This window comes from Gambusia affinis, linkage group LG14 (genome assembly GCF_019740435.1).
Source record: "Gambusia affinis linkage group LG14, SWU_Gaff_1.0, whole genome shotgun sequence".
NCBI lineage: Eukaryota > Metazoa > Chordata > Actinopteri > Cyprinodontiformes > Poeciliidae > Gambusia > Gambusia affinis.
The window spans coordinates 22,099,789-22,122,252 of record NC_057881.1 but is presented as its reverse complement, the minus strand read 5'-3'; the positions used below and the strand labels follow the sequence as shown (position 1 = coordinate 22,122,252).

The following is a 22,464-nucleotide window of genomic DNA, read 5'->3' as shown; positions in this document are numbered from 1 at the left end:
AGAGGCAGTATTGTGTGTGTGTTCCAGGCACATTGTGCCATTTTATATCACAATCAAGTAACTATGTCAACTCGATAGCTATAAATATCCATCCATCCATTTTCTGTTCACCCTTCGTCCCTAATGGGGTCAGGAGGGTTGCTGGTTCCTCTCCAGCTAACGTTCCGGGTGAGAGGTGGGGTTCACCCTGGACAGGTCGCCAGTCTGTCGCAGGGCAACACAACCATTCACACACACATTCACACCTAGACCAATTAACCTGACAGTCATGTTTTTGGACTGTGGGAGGAAGCTGGAGAACCTGTAGAGAACCCACCATGCACAGGGAGAACATGCAAACTCCATGCAGAAAGACCCCGGGCCGGGAATCGAACCCAGGACCTTCTTGCTGCAAGGCAACAGCTCTACCAACTGCACCACTGTGCAGCCCAGTTTAAGGATTTGTTTTGTTTAAAGTGAGGGAATAAGAATCAACATCAGATTCACACAAAGCTGGAAAAGTGTGTGTGTTTGTCACAGCTGAGCCAAATACACACACACACACACACACACACACACACAAGAGGTCCTCATGACATGAGTGTGTAAGCTGATTGATGTTCCTAAGACTGTGTGAAAACCAGAACACACCCACACACACACGCACACACGCACACACACACGCACACGCACACACACACACAGTCATTAAGCTCTCCTTAATAGAAAATTGTTGCAGTTATTTTTGCCTAAAATGATCCAAAATCATCCCTGCAAAATACAGTTTAATCTTTCTATCACCTACAAATTGAGCACATTTTTGGAAATGAATTTTACCACTGTAGACGGCTGGGATTGGATTAGGACATCAGTAGCCGATGGATTGTGTTTGAACCATCACACAAAAAGATTTTTCCTTCAGTTTTTCCTTCTCAGACATTCAGAACTGCTGACTCTATTCTCACAAAGCATCTTTAAAAACACCAGTTTCTCCAGTGAGAGTCCTGGCCGTGAATCTTACCTTTCAGTTCCTCCTCTCATGCCCCTCAGCCCTCATTGTGATGTAAATCTGAGGCACTTTAAAGCGCACTCTAACCAGGGCCACATATTAGCTCACGGTTGGACTGCATGGAGTGGGAATGTGTGGATCTGCTGCAGGAAAACAGATTTCTTTTTTTTCTTTTTCTTCTTTAGCTTTAGGAAGGCATTACTCATTCCTGCTGACTGTGAGTTAGACGTACTGCTGTTCCGGCTTGGAGAAAAGTACGATCCGTCATTGCTTAACTGAAAAGTAATTTTTTAAAAATAACTTTCTTCTGCAAATCATGCCACCGTGGGCTGCAGAATGTTGTGATCAGATGCAGCTTTATTATTATTATACACAAATCAGGTATAATGTTATGATCTGAATCTGCTGGGTAACTGAGGAGAGTTCAGACTCTGACCCGTCTGACAGCTAAAGCAACAACATTGAGTACTCACATTTTCTTTGACATCAGGTGAAGGTCAGGCGGATGCCCGTTTTTTACTTGTGTATCACCAGGCACTCGGATGTATTTTTTGTAGTTTCAAGTTGGTTTCGTTAACGTTTTCTTAAAGAGTAAATGTTAAAAAACAAACAGAAATGTTCTTTTTTCAGACTTTTTTGTGTGTTTTTTTTTTACTAATATTTGCTGAATGTCATTTCAAAGTGAATCATGCCACAGATATATTTACTCAGAAACACACTTGGCCACACCTATCCATTATACTTGGCCAAACATAGCGAAGGTTTTAGAAGTTATTTTTTGGGGGTTTTTGGGACCTGGAAATGAACTAAAACCATTTTGTAGGTTAACAAAAAAGAAAAGAATTGGCACAAAAAGTTAAATAGCTAAAAATAGAGGCAAACATTATAATATTATCCATTTTGTGTTGCAGCTAAAGTAGGAAGAAATCACAATAATTACATTTCTGTATTTTTAATCGGGGAAGAAAAGCACATTTTGGCATTTTGGGGATTCAACTTTGGGATTTTGGCCCTTGGTGCAAAAAAAATAAAATAAATAAAAATCAACACGAACTTAGAGGATCTGTAATTTCTTGTACCTCTGCATATCTTCAGTGGTTTGGTGGAAGTTTATGCCTGGGTGTGTCATTGCTGGTTTGGCTGCAAAAGGGGGACAGACACTCAGACTGGTGGTCATAATGTTATGCAGGATCATTGCATGTATCTTTGTGTTCAGGAGTCATGCTAGGATCTGGTAAACTCCCTGTATTTTTCATGATGGGTTTTATTGACCGTGTTGGTTAAAATAAGCATTTTAATCAAGGGGGCGCTCCACTCTTTTCACCCTCTGCGCCTGGTGAGTCTCACTCCACCAAGGAGCTTCGTCAGACTGTTTTAGCTGGGTAAGCAAGCATCTCTTATTATTTGTAACCTAAAAACAGTCCACACCTTCATCCAACCGGGCATTCGTCATTTGAATTCGGGAAGCAACAGGACCAAACAGAAGGAAAGAAAAAAATATAGTTATCTTCTCCTTTGGTTACTTTTTGCTATGCGAATGCTCCAGCAGCTCGTCTCTTTAATTGCTCTTCCCTGCGGAGCTTCAAGCATGAACAGTCTCTCTCCACGCTTGTGCCAGAAAAGCCATTGACTTTGTTAAGTGTTGTCAAAATGCTTCTGCTGTTACCATAGAAGCTTTTGTAAACACTTTCAGGTAGAGTGGTCTTATCTGCTGTTTCCCATAAAGGAAACTCTTTGCTGCCTGGCCATTGACTGATTATTCCAGTGTGTGATATCCAGGCTGTGTCACAGATCATGGATTCACCTGATGTTCACATGATTGTCTCAATTGAAATACAACTTGAATACAATTTGTATATGAAACAAGTCTTTTTTTTAAAAAAAAATCTTAATTTAACTGTAAGGCGTTTTCATTATTGTGTAAGCCAACTGTAGGTGGTGGACAATGTGATATGGCTCTTTGCCCAGGACTCCATACTTCCGAGGTTTGGCACAAGTGTTGAAAGAAAAATGTTCAGCTGTAACCCAACAAGACTTTTTATCTCTCTGTATATTCTTAAGTCTGGTCAGAAGGGAGTTGAATCCCATTCCGCTGCACAGTGTAGGCCAGTGGTCTCAAAATGCAGCCCTCAAGGGCTTTAGATGCTCGTCTGCTTCATCTCACCTGGCTCTTTTATTAGCTCATTAGCAGAGCTCGGTAGAGCTTGACTGTTTGCTGGTGAGGCAGTTTTGCTATCTGATCAATCGTGTGGGACAAGGGACACATCTAAAAGTTGAAGGACTCTGGATCTTGAGGAATGCAGTTTGAGATTACTGCTGTAGGCAGTGTAAGAAAATAACACCATCAATGTTTTATGCTGCTGAAATTGGTGTTTTCTTATATTTCAGTTTTATTCCTGTCACAGTCCAAAGTGTTTGCCTAGATTTTCCGGGATTTCTACATTTCCTCTTTTATCCCTTGGAATTTCTTTACTTTTCCGTCTACTTCCGTCTTTTTAAGTTGGTTTTAAGAGTTGGGATCATTATCTGTATTACTTCTGCCAATTGGAGTTTGTCCAAAACCACAGTGTCTGGTTGGTTAGTCATGTACTTTCTATCGGTTTGGTTCTCCGGGATCTTTGGCATGTCATCCTCCACCACCACCATTACATAACATAACATAACAGCCCTCCTATTAGACCTACTTAGCATTAGCCAGGTACTTAGTCTTTTCCAAGACGGGTCCTGCTTTGTCAAAAATAATTTATGTTTTGGTCAAATTTATGCAAAACAATAAATGAATACATTCTTTAAGCTTATTGACACAAATTGTGCTATTTTAATGACAACCCTGGTATGGGCTTTTCTTTTCATGATGGCCCTTGGTCCTTTCTTTCTTGTACATTTGGTTGCTGGCGGCCATCTTTTTGAGGTACTCCAGGATCTTTGTTTTTCCTGGTAGGTGACTGGTTCTTACACCTCAGCAGACTTTCTCATATTCGCATTGAGTCTGGAAGTTTTGAAGCTTCCAAAAGTCCCATATCTTCTATCCTTTGCCATTTTTGTTGGGCTTGGTGGCTTTGCAACTTACCAACAGTTTAAAAACCATCTGCTTCAACCTTGTTCCAGTTCCCCACTTCTCATCTGAATGTCATTGTCCTTATACCTCTAGTGCAGAGCTGAAATCTCTGAACAGAAAAACCATTAGTTACGTCACTAAGACGAGTTTATAGCCATAATCTTCCATTGCAAAACCCAATACCTATAATAAAGTAGTACAGAGATGTAATTAATTACAATATCTAAGTAAAGTATGTAAAAAAAAAGAAAAAAAAAGGTGCACAACTTTCAAAATATAATAAAGTAAAGTTTTATTGCTTGATTTCCTGTGTTTTTAGCCCGTCAGTGATGGTGGAGCGTTTGATTGGCAACCTCCATCAGGTTAGGGTTGATTAGATGTAACCATAACGACCCTCATAGGGAATGAAGTTTGTTCCAGCAGCAGAGGAACATATAAATAACAGTCCAAGTGCATGCAGTGTGCAGACACGGTCCACATATTGCTGCAGACTGAAACAGATTGATAGCCTTTTAGCTAACCCTTAAGCTGATGTAAATAAGAACGAGGGGTTTGATGTGTGCAAGTGCAAAGACTTACTGCTGGCTGCTAGCATTAGCTGCACAGAGTAAATACACCAATCACCTTTTGTTATGTTCCACTTTTATGGACTTAATTAGCTTTTCCTTAGCAGAAGAGAATACCCAATATGGACAGATTTGGTTTAAATGTATAAAGTGTTTACTGCACAGTTGGGCATTTATCATATTGTGATAAATTTATCATAAGAATTTTTCGTTTACTATTGTCACAATAAATTTCAATTAATGATGTTTAAAATCTTTTATAACTGTCTGCATTGTCGGGATTGTTGGCTTTACTGTTTTCATTCACCGTTTATTCAATAAAAGTATGAATACATGTCATTGAATTTGAAAATATGAATAAATAAATACAGTTACCGTGTGCAGCTTAGTGACACAAATCACACTTCTTTATGTAACTGTAGAGCTAAAGAACCGTATTACAAATGTTTTTCAAGAGCAGGATTTGTGTTTGTGGGATCGGTGCGTCATTCAGTCACAGCAAAACCTAAAAAATAAGAAATACATAGCGGCTTTCATCGCTTTTCTCCTTATCATAATAACTGTTGTGATAAAACCTGAAGTGCATATCATTTACCCTGTAGTTCCAAGTAAGTGATATTACAGGGGATGTAATTAGCTTAAAACTAACATAAAGTGAGCCATTATTCAGGGTGTAAAGCGGACATTAATATAATTTTAATCAAGTTTTCATTTGTTCTAGGACAGAATCAACTCCCATAAATATCAAGTGAGATTTACATCCTATTAGAAAAGTGGCAGCGTTCGCTTTGCAATGCAAAGCTAATACATGATTTTTACTGTTTCAGGCGATGAAAAACTAATTCTCTTGTGATGTCGCTGGGCCTGGTTCCACACATTTAAAAACATTGAAAAACGATCATGGCAATGTAATGCAAATTCTGTTATTATTGGATATGAGTTCAGTCTGAGTAATTGCTTTGCAAATTGAAAATGAAAACAATCGAGGAGCTGAGCCAAACCAAAACGTATCAGACGGAGCCTTGTGGGGGCAGAAGAGCGGAAATGACAGACGGCACATTAATATTTAGTCAGTGTGAGATCATATTAAACATACACGAGGTTAATACTTGGGGAAACACGGTAGATGTAAATTTACTTATTGCAATAAGAGTGTTGTGTTGCAAAAACATAAAGTTTTACCAAGTATTTTTGGTCTAGTTTCTATTGGAGATATTATGAATACACTTAAAATAAGAGAAGTGTCTTACAAGCAACTTTTCAGCAAAATATAGAAGCTTCTTTAACTAAATAATTACCTACGACTTATAAGTACAATAATCTGTCCAAGTGACAAGACTTTTCCCCCATGTAAGTTTAAACATCTTGTTCCATGGACAGATTAATTCACTTTTATCGAGAACCTTTCCATCAATTTTAAAGGGGCAGTATTATGTAAAATTAACATTTTGGATTTTTGTATCATGTTATGTTATTTGCTTGTCAGAAACATACCTGGACTGTTGTTTTGAATTCTTTCATTCTCTCCTTTGACTCCCTCAATCAGCTCCACCAGACTAGTCAGCAGTGGTGGAGAATTTACTGAATGTACTTAAGTAAAAGTACAAATACACAGACAAAAATATACTCAAATATTTTACTCAAGTAAAATTTTTACTTGAGTAAAAGTAAAAATTTAGAAATACTGAAGTATTAAAAGTAAAAGTACTTGCTGAATGCATTACTTAATCTCTAATACAATATCATTAAGTGTACCTCTTGTATTTAATTTTAATACATTATTAATGAACAATACCACAGATAAAGAATGTTTTTATTGTGTTTACTCTCTGTGACAGTTTAGATTTAGATTTGTGATTCTATGCATCATAATTTCAGGGATGGAAACATCTCGTCTCCTGTCCTAACATAACATGAACTTAATTTTTTTGCCACTAATGGCCTTTATTTTGAAAGGAATCCAACAGAAAGGGAATGAAGGGAGCGGGAGGACATGCAACCAAGGAAGAGGCATTAGGACAGCCAGGTAGCAGTGTTGTAGTCAAGACCACCTAACCCAAGACCAAGACCAGCACCTTGCGCTACATCACACAATAAAATGTGGAATATGATCAAAATTGCTTCTCAAATTGATTTGAAAAATCCACATTCCCATAAAAACACGAAGATATTAAATACTTAGAGCTGAGATAACTTTAACCAGCATCATTATCAATTCAAACTCTTCTTCATTCTGCTTTGTTTTCATCTCTGTGCCACAATCTGCCATCCCTAAAAAGATAACGCCCTGGGCGGCTGCCCATAATGCCCACGTCAGAAACCACAACTGTCTGCATTATTAAACAACAATTAAGACAATGCATTAACGATAAACAACGCTCAACTATGAACACTGAGCAAGGAGCAACAAGCAAGAAGTGACCAAGCAGAAGGAGCATCATGACTGTCTGCCGCCATGACAGGTGACAACAATCAAAGAGCAATGAGCATCCTCTGCGTTCTTACGTTCTTGTTTTGTTTATTCGCCAATTAAATTAATTTATATTTTTTATTATTAAATAAAATAATAGGGACTACAGTGTATGCAGAACATCACAAGAACAAAGAAACCATGTTGTGATGACTTCCTGAAGTTATCAGGAGTTTCAGAATGAGCAGAAGCTTCTTAAAGAGACAGTGACCCAATTTCAAAGTGTTACATTACAAAGTCAAATTTCTTTTAAGTCATATTTTATATATATATGTCATATAGATTTTTATATAACAACTGAAGGTAACGGTCACTTGATTGTACCTGGAAAACACATAATACTGCCCCTTAAAGAAATTATTGCCATAAACAAGCTCCTTTGTTGTCCCGAAAAGTTGCTTGTAAGTTAGTTTTGTCTGATTTCAAGTCTATTCAAGATATTTGCACTAGAAACTAGAAACCAAAAACTCTTGGTAAGACGTCGTGTTTCTGCAGTGAGAGCAGGAGCTTTCACATCATCCAGCTTCTCAGGTTCTGCCTGCAGCTCTTCAGCCAGCCTGGTTACCAGCAATAATCTCAAACTGTGCACTCTGTGACATGAAAGTTGTTTATAGGTTGCGGAGGAATAGAGATGAGGTAAAACAAAAAAAACAAAAACAAAACCGTATCCTCACAGCCGACTGTCACAGTATACAGATGACTTCTGTGTCGCGGAGATGTAGCAGATTAAATGAGCGCTGATGCTTGTTACACGGTGACACATTTTCCAAGTGCAGCACGGCAGGGCCTCTCGCCAGAACACACTGCAAGTGCAGTTGGTCAGGTTGTCAGTCAAAACTAAAAATAGACAAATGAAAATATTCCACTCTTCGTGTCATGTTGTTCACGTCCCACCCGGACTGGAAATGGTCCGTGAGCCTCCACAGCTCAGCTTACGAAGGGAATGAATATGCAGTGTTTGTTCCCTGACGCGCCGGCAGCAGTGATGAGTTTGAGATCAGATTTTAAACTGGGAAATCTGAATGAAAACCGGTTTAAGAGTTAGACATCGGAAAGGAAAAACAGGAGTTAGAAGGTCCTTCTCTTGGTTTTTGCTGTAAACCATAATAGTACCAGTTAGATTACAGTATTTTCTTAATTTAGTGACACATTTGAATCAGGGTGGGGGAAGGGATTCACAAAACAAGAAATGAAAAACATTTTTGATACAATTTTACAGACTGCTGAGGCGCAAACCTCCTGACCCCACATGGCTGGACCAGATGGTTTCTGGAGAAGGTTTTCGTAGAAGAAACCTCATATACCGTATTTGTGATGTATGGGTTTGAGTTCTTTGATTCAAAATCAAAATCAGATCAAAGTTTATTTGTATAGCAACTTTCAGCAAGAAGGCATTTCAAGATGCTTTACATCATAAAAACACAAAGACATCAGACTGATGATTACGTTTCAGAAGAAGCTCTAAACAGGCGGCGTTGTTGTCTAGATTTAAAGACACTCAGTGTTTCAGCTGCTTTGCAGTTTTCTGGAAGTTTGTTCCAGATTTGTGGTGCATGGAATCTGAATGCTGAATGCTATGTTTGGTTTTGATGCCCAATAAACATCCAGCTGGTTCAGAACAGGGTTCTGCACGGTGGTCCAGTTGGCCGTTTTCAAGGGTTAAGTTGAAAGCAGGGCTTGAATGATTAATTGTGATTAATCAATTACTGAAATAATCGACAACTAATTAAGCAACCGATTAATCATTATTTTGATTATACAGACTTCAAAAAAGAGGCCAGAAAGAACAACACAGAGCAGCAATTAAGCTAAAACTGTACAAAGAAGTAAACATTTTGCATTTGAGATAAACAAATGTAAAGTGTTTTCTTCTCTGAACTTGTTCTACCCAGAGCTCTTCAAGTGGTGTAGGTTTCATTTCACCTGGTTCAAATGTCATTTTAAAAAATCTCCTTATTAACCATGTAATGCTGTCTAATTATTAATCGGTTGAATGAAAAATAACCAGCAAATTATCCTCCCTACCAGTGTTGCTCTGAGCTTTGGTTGTTTGTCATAGAAGGAGAAAAAACAAGCAGCCAAAAATGTTTTGGTTGTTTTTTGTTTGTTTGTTTTTTTGGACGCAGTCATAAAATCCTTCTGGCCTGAGATTTGATTTGTGAAAAAGATTATTAAGACATTTCCTGGAAGAGCAGTGGAAAGTGAAAACTCAATACGATGGGCTGAGCAAATACACACACACACACACACACACACACACACACACACACACTCAGCGAGGCTCAATGGGGTGAATAAACATAAAGATCCTTTAAAAGCAGCTCGCCACTCGTTGAATCGGAGAAAGGGGCGTTTCCCTTCCTGGACTGTTTGTTTTCCACGCTTGTCTTCCATCGTGACGGGGTCAGAGTCCCTCCATCACTCAGATGGATAATTGCACGTTTTTAATTTGATCCTCTGTGGTACTTGTGCGTACTAGAGGCAGCAGGAGGGAGCGGAGAGGAGAGAAGCACTCAGCCAGAAAACAAACAAAGAAACAAATACTGCGGTCAGAGTGGAGGAAAAGCGGAGACGCTACGAGTTGCGTTTGTGTTACAAACAGACAGATTCCCTGGAGGACGGCCGGTAACGGAGGAAGTGTGAAGCATACGGCTCGGAGTGTGAAGACCGGGGAATTTGTTCAGAACTTGGACTTGTTTCGGCGCCAGACTCGTATTATTTTGGATCTGAAGTGGCAGCATGTGGTTAGAGGGTGGATCTAAAATTTGAATTATTTAGCTTTAAACGCCACATGGAGCTACTGGAATGTTATTTAAATGGCCCACTAGTCGACATTTGCAGGCAGTGGATGGAAAAGGTGCAAATGTTTGCCTACACTTGGAAAATATTCCAGAAAGGGGATATTTTCTGGCATATTTTGTGAGGTCGTTGATGGATGTTTCTCATTAACAGCATGACTTGAAATTAATAGGAAAACAGTAGGGATGAGGGATATGGACTTCAAGTTGTATCACAATATTTGACAACACTGTTGTGATAACGATAAATGCGACGATAACAAATATTTTTAGGTAAGTTTATGACTGTGACTGTGGAACAGCAATTCTAGCCCCACAGACACAAATAACTGGAATGTTTGTCGAAGGCAGACTGGTACCACTGGTACCCATGGTAACCGTATTTTATTGGAATTTTTTGTGACGAATAAATCAAAACTCTTATCATAAGAATGTACACAATAAATGATAAAAATACGATTAAAAAATCCCTCAGCAAACAGTTCGACTAACAGTGTTACTGTCGGTCTTCTTTGGGTTTATTGTAGTCATAGAACTCATACAGCATATCATTTACATAATAATCGGGTATTTATTGCAATCTGAGCACTTCTTTGTGATATTTACGTCCCACTAATAAAACCTGATATGTTGTGACTTCTTATGTATTTCCATGTTTGTCACACTCATATGTCTCTCATCATCAAATTTATTTAAATCCGTCACTTTTAATCAGCCACCCTGAAAGCTTTTCGAGCAAGAATCGTTTTGACTAAGGTCACGCAACAACATCTCAACGTGATTTGGATTCGGACTTTAACTAGGGCAAAAGTCTTTCTTTGCATAATTTTGCTCGACCTTCAGTTTAACTTCGGTCAGGGAACAGCAGATCAGCCCCTTTGTGTTTTATGTGGGACTGAGATTTCTGTGATTTGGTGTGACACAAAGGATGAACAAATGAAGAAGGACTCTGTCATGGATGGAGGTGGATCTGTGCTGCAGAGGGCTCAGGAAGCAACATTCAAAAGTGGCTCTTTTAGTCTGATTGTATATTTCAACACGGAAATGATTCAGCAAACAAACATTCAAACATTCAACCACCAGACCTAAAGTCGATAGTGAACCTGTGTGGTGAGATGAAGAGAGGAACCTGTCGACTCGTCTCATGCTGATTGTTTCTGTTTTCTGAGGAAGAAGATTGATTCTGATTGCTTGGTCATGTCTGAATTCCTGCATGTTTTTCACCAAATAATATCCAAATTACACGCGTCCTTCTGGGTGTTTAACTTTTTTTGGAGAGAGAGACTGTATTTATATTGCTTGAGTTTTTGGATCTTGTAACGTGTCCAAATGTTTCTCAGTAGCGGGAACACGAACTGAGCTTTTGTTTTGAAATTTCTGATCCAATTTGGCAGAACGTTCCCTCCGAATAAAGCAGATTGTTTGCTTTTAACCTCGTAGTATCAGAGCTTCCCCACATTTGTACACAAGAGAGCCGAGCCTGCAGCTGCACAGGACTGGTCATTTTAACTTAAGTGTGGATTTTGGCCAGTAGATAGTTGGTGGTAAATCTGCCTCCTGTGATGTGGTGTCACTGTGCACAGTGCAGGACCTTTCTGATTTACAGTCAAGCATCCAAATATAGTCTCTCAGGCCTCAGAGGCAACTTTGTCTGTTGACTTTTCACGTGAGAGTTTGTCGCTTGAATTCCCGTCAAATCTGTTTTCCAAGTTCAGGGTTTGCACATCTTTTAGCTGTAATGTAGGGTCTACATCTGGAGAGAAGGATTTCCATGTATTGCTAAAGTTGTTTTTCAGCCTTCGTGCAACCTTCACAGCCACAGTGGGGACGTTTCATCACCAGCTCAGACGTTTAAAAGCCTGCACCTTGACTCCTCTGTGCAACCCGTGTTTATGACTCAACAGTGTGCATTTATTCAGGAACATCCATCTGCAGAAGTCGCTGGTTCTTTTGTGTGCGCTGTGCAGCGAAGGGAGGCAAACGCTGACGGCATACAGCGACTTGTGAAAGTCTTCACAAGGTAGAAAGATAGAAAGCCGAGGCTTTTCCTCTATTTACCACATTACAAAAAGAAAAAACAAAAAAAAGTTGCTATATTTCATTGGGATTGCAAAAATGTTTTGGTTGTTTTTTTGTTTGTTTGTTTGTTTGTTTGTTTGAATGACATTTTTTTTGTATGAAAAATTTCATAAAATGTGGGCCAAATCCAAGTTTTTCACGGCCGACTGAACGACCTGATTCTGATATTTTCACCTAAAGAAAATATCAGATCTGTGCCACTCAAATCAGACACATACCTGCCATGTCACATTTAATCCGATTTCCACAGCGATGAAACAAAAGTAAATATTGTTAGGACAGGAATGTCATTGACCACACTCCTGTAGTGCCAGAATTAGCATCAGAGCTAAGTAGCCGGTGCTAATTCTGATACTACTGGCTGGAGCTGCATGTGATGTGACTGGATCTGTAGAGACAGCAGGTTGTGCACAATTGATTGAAATTGGTGACGGCTGAACGACTGTCAATCGTTGAATTAATGGCGTTTAGAGATACGTTTTATTTTTGGTTATTTTTTTAAATGGAGAGGATCTGGAAACAAATAAACTCTAAAGGGAAAATAAAAAAATAAAAAACATCATCTTATCTTTCTCTCTTTCATCTTCCTGGCACTTAGAAGATCAAATTTGTCAGCCAGTGAGAGAAAATAAGTATTTTTATGTAATTGTACAGTTGAAGGATTTCTTTTGAAATTTTTCTGCCACCCACAGAACCACGTGGCTAACACGGTGCAAGGCCTTTCATGTTTCTAACATTTCTTCGTTTTCACCAGGTACTGACTTCTTGGCATTGCATCTTTCTCTGTGAAGTCTGCTGAGGGTCAAGGGTTCAGATCTCTGCCAAAGTCTCTCTGCTTGATCGCTACATTAGTGACTTTCGTCCAGGGATTCTTGTTGCCTGTTGGCCTGGTTGCTTCCTCCTGATTGCCCTGACCAGTGAGGGGTTTGTGTTAGCATTGTGATGGACTGACGGCCTGTCCAGGGCTGGGACAGGATTCAGACTGTTGACGGGTGTAGAAAACACAAAGACGGATGCTCCATATAATCAGGGCTGCTTCGTTTGACACCTGAACAATGTCGACAGGAAAAGCAGAAGGCGTTTACTGCCGCTGTTCTGCGTGACAGCCGCGATTCAATTTCCAAAACTTAATGCGATGCAGATCTCAATTAAATATGTTATTTCTGCGCCTGCCGTCGACAGTTTTGGCTTGAAAGGCCATTAAGTTCTCAAAGAAAAGTGAAACTGTGATGCTAATGTATCCAGGCCGAATGAAAAGTGCCACATTTTATTGTGTTTTCGTCCATCTTGTGTCAGAAGCAACATTAGGCAGCCTTCCTAAGACTACAAGCGCTCCCTGAAGTGAGGGCGTGAAATTACCTCCTCCAGTCGGACGATTCCAACGAATATCCATCCAAATATTGAAACCTGGACGTTTTCGGTTGAGGCTGAATATCCGCCGTTTGATAAATTAGCCTGTGCCGCGTTTTATTAGAGCTGCTACTCCCTCGTTTCTCCAAATTCAACTCAATTACTGCCTCGTCTTACTTTGGGTGTGAACTGTCACTTAAAGTGGTTTATTGCCGCCGCCGTGACTGCAGGAGAAAACTGCAGCTCTGGCTCTGCCCATCAGTCATTTACATGCTCCTTAATGGGTTTTGCAGGCTTCAGGTCTCTGGGGGCAAAAAAAGAAAAAGGAACACATGCCATATGCTGAGCTGAGTGTGTGCTTCTGAAAACCGCAGGAGGCTGACTGAGCAAGTGCATGAGAAAACGGTTTATGTGCAAGAATTGATGTCGGTGCGCTGTGTGTTCAAACCAACTGCGTTGATGTGTTTGTTTAAACCAGTATAGTGCAGCAGATAATTAAATATTTCAGTGATAGAACATAAATGGGAGTAGGTGCCACTGGTTTTGTTTAAAGTACTCATTTTTCGGAAGGTTAGTATTTTTGTTTCTTTCTCTTTTTTAACTTGAGTTGACCTCCTTCCTTTTAGCCACACCAACTATTCTGTGCCCAGCACCAGCAGCAAACACAGCCGATTTTACTGCAAACATAGAGTCTCCGTTACAGCAATGGCGGCCATTTATAAAAAATAAAAATAAAAAAAAAGTCCACCAAGAAGGGAAGCACAAGATGAAGAGAATCTATGTGATTTCTACGGCAAACACCACCGGTTCATCTAGCTGAAAAAATAAATTGTCCATGACAACCACAGTCGCCATCTAGAGGAATCAAAGACTTATTAGTGAATATGATTTATGTGGTTCCAATTATGTATGATTTGACACTAGAAAGAGTCAGCTGTGATAAACATTTGCCAATTTTGTGCAAAAATACACTTTACTGGACGACCATCTTGAGTTTGTCAGTGGCTAACGTTTTTTGTTGGGTTTTTGTCCACCCCAAAAAAAAAGTAAGTCCCTGGAAGCATCTGTTGCTTCATAGATGCCACAGAAAACAAAATTATGAGAATAAACTCAAACTAATATGTGAATAAAGTCAGAATATTTAGAGAATAAAGTAGTAGACTTTATTCTTCTAATTTTTTCTATGTTTTATTTTTCTCAGCATAGCTCTAAAACCACATCATAGGCTCTATGGATGCACAATATATCGCTATCGGCCGATATTAGTCATTCTTTTAATATATTGGTATCGGCCTGAAAGATAAAAGTGGACAGAAATCAATAACTGAACTGTGTTTCCATCTTGTTTCCGTCTGTTTCTGGTCGTTTTTTCCCCCTAAGGTATCAAGAAAAATAGTCACCATTGGTTTTCGGCCACAGCAGCAATATTAATATCAGAAATCAACATTGGTCCAAATTTCAGGCTGGTGCCCCACTGACCTTGTACAAATGTTTTGAAATCTTCTTGGATTAAACAAATTAGCATAAAACTGTTGTAGAAGCAGCTGTATGAGTCACAACTCCATCTATTTGCAAAATTAACGTTTCAAAATCTCAGGAAGTTTCATTGGCTCATCGGGTTCCACAAATCTTAGTCCTGTCCATTAATATTAACGGGAAAAAAATTTACTTTAGCCTTTAATATGATTAATAATTGAGACAAAAAGAAATCTGCAGTGTGAGTTTTACGTAATGCACAATAAATCCCTTATGATCATAAACTCAAATATTTATGAACGTCGTGTCAGTCGCCGCAAAGAGCAGAGAGCGATAAATGGGGGGAGAGAAGGAAAAGAAAGGGCTGCTTGGCCTCATTTGACACTTAACTTCCAACATCTGCACATCTTACACCTTTCCCAGCTCTCACCTCTTGATCACCCGGCTTTTGATGTGTGAGTCAGGCCGGGTTTCAAGACTCGGCAATCAAAGCCTTTTGCTTTACATTTCATGAATCTTTCAGCACCGTCTGCGTCGCGTTTTGTTGTGCGAGGGAACCGGCTCCCCGTCTCTGTTGCGACGTCTAATCTTCTTTGTCTAGAAGTGAATTCAAGAATCGGATCAAAAGCTTGGAAACGCCTTGTGGTTCCTTTATCCCCCATTTGTCACGTTGCAACTGGGAAGTGTATCTGATGTGGATTATGTGATATGTGTTGCTGCTGAAATGTACTATACAAATAAAATTTGATTGATTGATTGATAGAGGGCAAAGGAATATACATGGTCAGGCTTTTCTAAAGGAAAATAAAAAAAATGTGGCATGTTCCAGTTTAGCAGCTTGTTTTTAGAAGTCACTTTCTTAATAAGTAAAGAACAAATCCATCTGTACTGTGAAGGCCTCACAGGTTGTTAGAGCACATTAGTGAACAAACAGCATCATGAACACCAGCATAAAACTGTGGAGGTGTTTAAATCTGGCTGCTGGTATGAAATATGTTGCATTCTCCAAATTTGTCCTTTGCAGAAGACAAAGGAAAGAATTTATTGTTGTACCACTTGTTGGTGAGTTTAGAAGCAAATAATATAGTAAAACATTATATCAAGTTATGTCAAGGGTGTTGAACTGTTACAGTCCAAAGAGACATTTTCCCTTCATTTCAGCTAAAACAATGAACAAAACTCTTTTCTTTTGAAAAATACAACTTCTCATTTTTTGAATAATGTCTGCTTTAGGAAATGTGTTATTTATGGTAGCTAACAACCATCTGCATGTGCCTGTGTGCATGAATGAGTGAAGTGCTTTGGAGTCCTCTGGATTTGATAAAGTGCCCATTTACCATTAATCTGTTCTTGGACCAGCTTATTTCCTTCTGTTTAGCGCCTACTTTAGCAAAGCGATGTATGTCCGTACGTCGAACCCTAACCTTGGTCTTCCTTTGCTCTCTCCGTCTGCAGGGTGAGTGCTCCCAGAGGTGCTACAACATCTTCGTTCTGGAAACGGTCTGCGTCGCCTGGTTCTCCCTGGAGTTCCTGCTGCGCTTCATTCAGACTCAGAGCAAGTGCACGTTCCTGCGCACGCCGCTCAACGTCATCGACGTGGTGGCCATCCTCCCCTACTACATCACCCTGATCGTGGACTCTCTGTCTGTGGGGGGCAAGCCCGCGGGCTCAGGGAACAACTACCTGGAGAAGGTGGGCTTGGTCCTCCGGGTCCTGCGGGCCCTGCGGATCTTCTACGTGATGAGGCTGGCCCGCCACTCGCTGGGCCTGCAGACGCTGGGCCTGACGGTGAAGAGGTGCACGCGCGAGTTCGGCCTGCTGCTGCTCTTCCTCTGCGTGGCCATGGCCCTCTTCGCGCCGCTGGTGTTCCTCGCCGAGAGCGAGTTGGGCGCCAAGCAGGAGTTCACCAGCATCCCCGGCAGCTACTGGTGGGCCGTCATCTCCATGACCACTGTCGGCTACGGAGACATGGTCCCCAGGAGCATCCCGGGGCAGGTGGTGGCGCTCAGCAGCATCCTGAGCGGCATCCTGCTCATGGCCTTCCCCGTCACCTCCATCTTTCACACCTTCTCCCGCTCCTACGTGGAGCTGAAGGAGGAGCAGAACCGGGCGCTGAGGCAGAAGCCCGACTCGCAGGACAGCACCAAGTCGCAGAACAGCGAGGACTCGCAGGAGACGGACAGCTACCGCGGCGTGGCGGAGGCCACTGCGGCGGCGGCGCAGAGGAGGAAGTCCATGGCTGCTCAGAGGGCGGCCGAGATTAGAGCGTCCATGAACCCTTAGGTTGAGTGACTTTCTGGGGAAGCTGTGACACCCGTCACGAGAATTCAAAGACAACAAGGGGGAGATTTCCCTGCTTTGACTGCAGGACGTCCCTGTGCATCAGATTATATCTGCGGGTCGCCAGGTTTACAAAGGAGCAGCAGAAATCTTTTCTTTTCTTTGCACAAATCTTTCTTCAACATTTCAGAAACAGCACAATATTCTAGATGAAACACCTTTAGCAACATAAGACTGATGGCCGGGAAGCTTGTGAAAAGGAAATCTAACACCACAGCATCACATTCTGTTCTTCAGAACCTGGACGGAAACCCACAGGGTTTTTTATTCTGGAATGAAGATGTTTGCTCATTTGTCAGTCGTGCATTATGTGAAGATACATACAGCAGAAACCAGATATGTACATACATCTATTTCTCAGACAAACATTTCCAGTTCTAAGTCAGTTGGCAGTGGGGGGCCACCAGGTGGCGCCTGGGGATCTTCAGAAAACCAAAACTGAAAAAAAAGAATAAAATAAATTTGAATAATTCTTTTTAAATAAACTTTTTTATAATTTCTTTTAATCCTAAAATATCTTTTTGTTATAAAATATAAATCTAAATATTTTATTGAAATTTTATTTTCCACGTGTGTCTTTCTGATTTACTTGCAGTCAAATTTGTCAAACGCTATGCTAGCTTTAAGCTTGACAAATTTCTTAAAGCTAGCATAGCTAGCAAAGCTTAAGCTAGCAAGGCTTTGCTAGCAAAGCAAAATGGACAAGATTCTGATAAAACCAAGACAATAGAAACACTCTGTTATGAAGAATAAATGTGAGAAAAAACATTCTAAAAGTTGATGCTTCTTTAAATATTTTGTAGCATTTCCTGTAGCGTTAGCTTATAGAGGTTCACCATCTAGAAGCTAACGCTGTTTGGGGCCCTGTTAAGGAAAAGTTTGGGAACCTCTGAGTTAGAATTACTGAAATCTCCACTAACATCCTTTGAACAGTTTTAGAAAACTTTAGATGATGATGTCATCTGATTGTAACCCATTTGAGTTACCTGGATACACACTTATGGATGGTTGTGTACTAGAGATTTATGTGTTTTGCTGCAAAATGTGTACGAACAACAAAGGCAAAAGGAAAGATTCAGTTGACATGGAAGAAGCCAAAAAAAAGAAAAAAGTCTACAAATGCAATAAAATTGACATAAACCTTCGTATTTGGAGACACGTTCCAATTTCGTCTTAAATTTTCTGCATGTTTGGCCGTATTGAGAACATTTGGAGGGAAAAGGAGGGAAGCTTTCAAGAAACAAATTACACCAAATATGAAGTATGCAGAGGCAGCTTTACAGAAAATGATTGTCTAAAACAATCCTCTCGTAATTCTGGCAAAGAGAAAATAGAAATATTTTTGGTTTGATTTGATGTCATGTAAATATCTGGTTTCGACTTCACATTTTCATTTTGGTCTTTGACTAAACCAATTGTTAGAGGCGAGGTTGGAATAATTCATGCGCACTTAAAATAAAGAAACGCAATTTACATCTAGAAAGTAGGAAACAGCACATTTCCTCTTAATCAACTTGTGCCTATTTCATGTTTCACTAAACCCTGAGAATATTTATGCTAACATTGATTAGCCACGTTGCCTCTCTATGGCATGTCAAACCTTCTTGGTACGATATTGTTTTCCGTGTGGAGAAAACTGCACTGAGCTCTGACCTAACGACTAACTAGTTTCCTCTACTAGAACAAAATTCACAACAAAATATTTCATAGCATGGTGGCACTTAGCTAAATATAAGAGGAGCTGTTAGCATCTTCCAGAATGGCTTTAAAGTTTGACGTCTAAACAAATTAGAGTATGGCTGACGGAAGATCAAACTTAATAGAATAAAAGTTTAGACTGTTTGCACTAAGAGCACAAACATTTTTTAAAGACATTAGTATAAACCCACCTGCTACTTTTTAATCTAGCATAATCAGATCTCAAACATGAAGAAAAGAGTTTAAAGGATTAATATTGGACATATCTTTTTTCTTCAAAGAGTTTTTGCGGCACTAGTGGCTCATATTTTTGTGACAGTAGGCAGACAGGAAGGAGGGTGAGGAGAGGACATGCGGCAAGGGTCGTCGGGACCGGGAATTGAACCCGCAACGTCCGCGTCGAGGACTAAGGCCTCCAAATGTGGGACATGCTAACCCCCTGCGCCACCACAGCACGCCCCAGCTACTGTTTTTACCCCGTTCTGCTCAAACGTGTTACGTTTTCAACACGGCTTCTTCGGGGCAAAAATGTAACAAAGTTGATTGATGTTTTGATCTGACCCTTTTTTTTTTTTCTTTTTTTTTTTTTTGCTGTAACTGCTGTTTGTTTGGCGCCACCTGTTGACTCGGAGTAACATTGTCCCTGCTAATACACAGCCACCATCTTGTGACCAAAAGTCTGGGCTGCACTTGGATGAACAAAGTCCAGACGGTTCTCATTACAGTTTTTATGTCGCGGTCCAGCAGATGACAAGTAGAGCACTAGAAATTATGGGATAGTGATAAATAAAAGTAGAGGTATCCTCCTTTATTTTAAAAAAGCAGCAGCATAAATATTTTAAGAATGCAATACCCTTTAACAACATGCTAACGTGTAATATAAACAGCTAATTTTGGGAATGCTCACCAATAGGTTTTTATTTTGTACAATTTTTACTCATTTTACTATTTGAAAATAAAACAGAGCGGTGGACTAGACAACCTGTTATGATGCAGACATTTTTACAGAAAGGAAGCAAAGATCTCTCAACAGATTCTGCCTGGTAACTCGTTTTTAGACAAGAAGACATGATATTATCAGCTACGACTTTCTTTGATCCTTTGTCCAATTCAGATGGGATACATAGAAAATGTTAAAGTTAACCAAAAATAAGTATAAATTATTCTCTTAAAGATTTACTTGAATTTGAACAGCAATGACTTACAGATCCGTTTATAAAATTTATTTATTTGTTTATTTAAACCCACACCTGATCAGGTGGATCACGCAAACTCAACTTGGGACACCAGACATAATTCAGACTTGCTTGCCGTGAGACAACAGACCACAACAAAATGATTTAGTCCAACAGTGACATCAGTGGAAAACATTGGCATTCACATAGAAAAGACAGAAAATTAATTGGATTTTATCAAAGTTATTGTGGTGATAGAGTGACATACTGACTACTGCTGATCTGCTGACAACCCCATTTAAAAAAAACAAAACAAAACTTGACCTCTTGTCTTGCAGTAACTGTCCTGCCCACCAGGGGAGCTCTTTCCTGGTTGATACCAGAAAACTCATTTGTCTAAATCTTTGATTCTTTCCTCCCTCGATAATAATAATAATAATAATAATAATAATAATAATAATAATAATAATAATAATAATAATAATAATAATAATAATAATAATAATATAGCTTTTCTATTATGGAAACTTTTCTTTATTTATGTTTTGAACCATTTTATAGGTGAGGTTTTATCTATATTAGTACATAAATGACATAAAATCAGACAACCACACTGACTTGTAAATGTTTTGCTTTGCAAGCGGCTGTAAAAAACAACATGTTTGACTTGCAGACTGAATCTCTGGATTAAATGCAGGACCAAAAAGAAAATAGCTTGAACACATTCCCCTCCAGAAACGGTTCTGTACAACATGAAACGTTTTAAGCCGGGATGAGGAGGTGTTGGAACGAACATTAAACTGAAATGAATTTGCACTTTGCATCATAAATCCACAGCCTGAGGAACAGTTGTGTGCGTTTTTTTTTTTTCTATTGGAAAATGTAATAAAGACTATAATAAACACATTCCTGTGTGAATGGGGCTTTGATTTAACAATGTATTATACACAAGGATGCTCTCAAACTGTCAGGAGATACTTCTCCATTATGAGCTTCTGAAATCGGCACAAGCTTCATGCTTCTTTTAAAGCGAACGTCATCAATAATGAATAGATTCTGTCTCCTGGATTTTTATAAGTCATAAAAAAAAAAACAGCGGCAGGATTATTGCACGACTTTCCGACCAGAGTGAGACCTCCGCGTTGAGTCAGAAACGTCTCAACAGTTCAGAGGACGAGGAGGACGAGGAGTTCACCAGGGCACCGAACGGGGTCCAGTGAATTCCTCTCATTTGCTGCCAGCAAATCGTCTCACAAAGAGTCTCTGCAGTCGCAGCGTTTCATGTGGAGAGTTGCACCACAGATGCAGCAGATAAAAAGTTTTTATTTTATTAAGCTACATGAACACGGGGCTTCGTGGTCCGAGTCGTCTGAAGACGTTTTCAGAGCATCCAGTTTATTAAACACATTTTCTTGTCGGTCCTGTCCCATGAAGGTCTTCATACGAGGAGCGCATCGATTTATCAGCCAGACAATTTATCGGGGCCAATTTACCTAACTTTGGGAGATCAGATACTCACATGTGAAGCCGATCTTTTCTACCTCAGCAAAGGTCTAAAAATCAGCCACTGTCTTCTTCTCTCCAGTGAGAGAGGTTTGACTGACAGACCGGCCCACCAGCTCATGTCTGGACATGAGCTGTTAACAATAACCACTCAGCGGCTTTCTTTATATATTTAGCAACATTTCAGACAAAAAGTGGTACCAGCAGGTCAAGTTTTTTTTTTTTTTTTTTTTAAGATTGGTAATCAGCAGTTTCCCAGAAAACTGCGATCAGTGCACCCTTACTTCATACAAAAGTCAATAAATTCGATTAGGATTTTATGACAGACCAACACAAAGTGGTTGAAGTGGAAGGAGAATAATGAATTGTACTTATTAAAATGGCAAATAAGAACATTTTGAGTTCTTCCAGGATTGCTCAGGATGGGGTTCCGTCTTGGACGATGTTCATTTTCTCCTGGCAGGATGAACATCAGAGCAAACCTTTCTAAATGATTCAACCACACGGACCCAGGCTGAGTCTTAAATATTTGAAGCAAGCAAAGTCAAAGTAAACATCCCAACCACCTGTCCCCTCACAAAGGGGTCCAGGTCATTTTGTAACTGATTGAGAAAGAAAGAGCCAAACGTCAGGAGACCGTTTATACCGACCGTGTGCAGCTCCAGTTCGTACCTGCTGCTCTGACAGACGGAGATTTAAAGTAATTTCTGTCTCCTACTCGCCTCCACTGTAAGAAATAGTGATTTTATGACTTCAATAAATAAAAGCTGCCAGCAGGAGACGGCTGACAGCCTGAGAGAAAACCGATAAAAACCCCCCAAAAAACAGTCTCCAAAAAACAAAGCATCCTTTTAAGAATCAGGGAGCAAAAAAAAGAAGAAAAAACAATAGAACTGTAGCTAATGTGTTTTTTGACAATTCATTCTTTAATCGATTAATCAATTAATCAAATAATGTCTTTTG

General features: G+C 39.8%; 2 protein-coding genes across 4 annotated transcripts in view; both read left to right on the top strand.

The window, feature by feature from the left end:
* Nucleotides 1-22,317, top strand: part of kcng2 (potassium voltage-gated channel, subfamily G, member 2) — a 58,336-nt gene extending 36,019 nt beyond the window's left edge. For all 3 annotated transcript variants that reach the window (XM_044137997.1, XM_044137996.1, XM_044137995.1), the window contains exon 3: nucleotides 16,241-22,317. In XM_044137997.1, the coding sequence (XP_043993932.1) occupies nucleotides 16,241-17,068 (828 nt within the window). In that variant the 3' untranslated portion in view covers nucleotides 17,069-22,317. The remainder of the gene's footprint in view (nucleotides 1-16,240) is intronic.
* LOC122843333 overlaps nucleotides 1-22,464 on the top strand; it is a 705,002-nt gene that overhangs the window by 150,887 nt on the left and 531,651 nt on the right. The gene's annotated exons all lie outside the window — the stretch shown is intronic.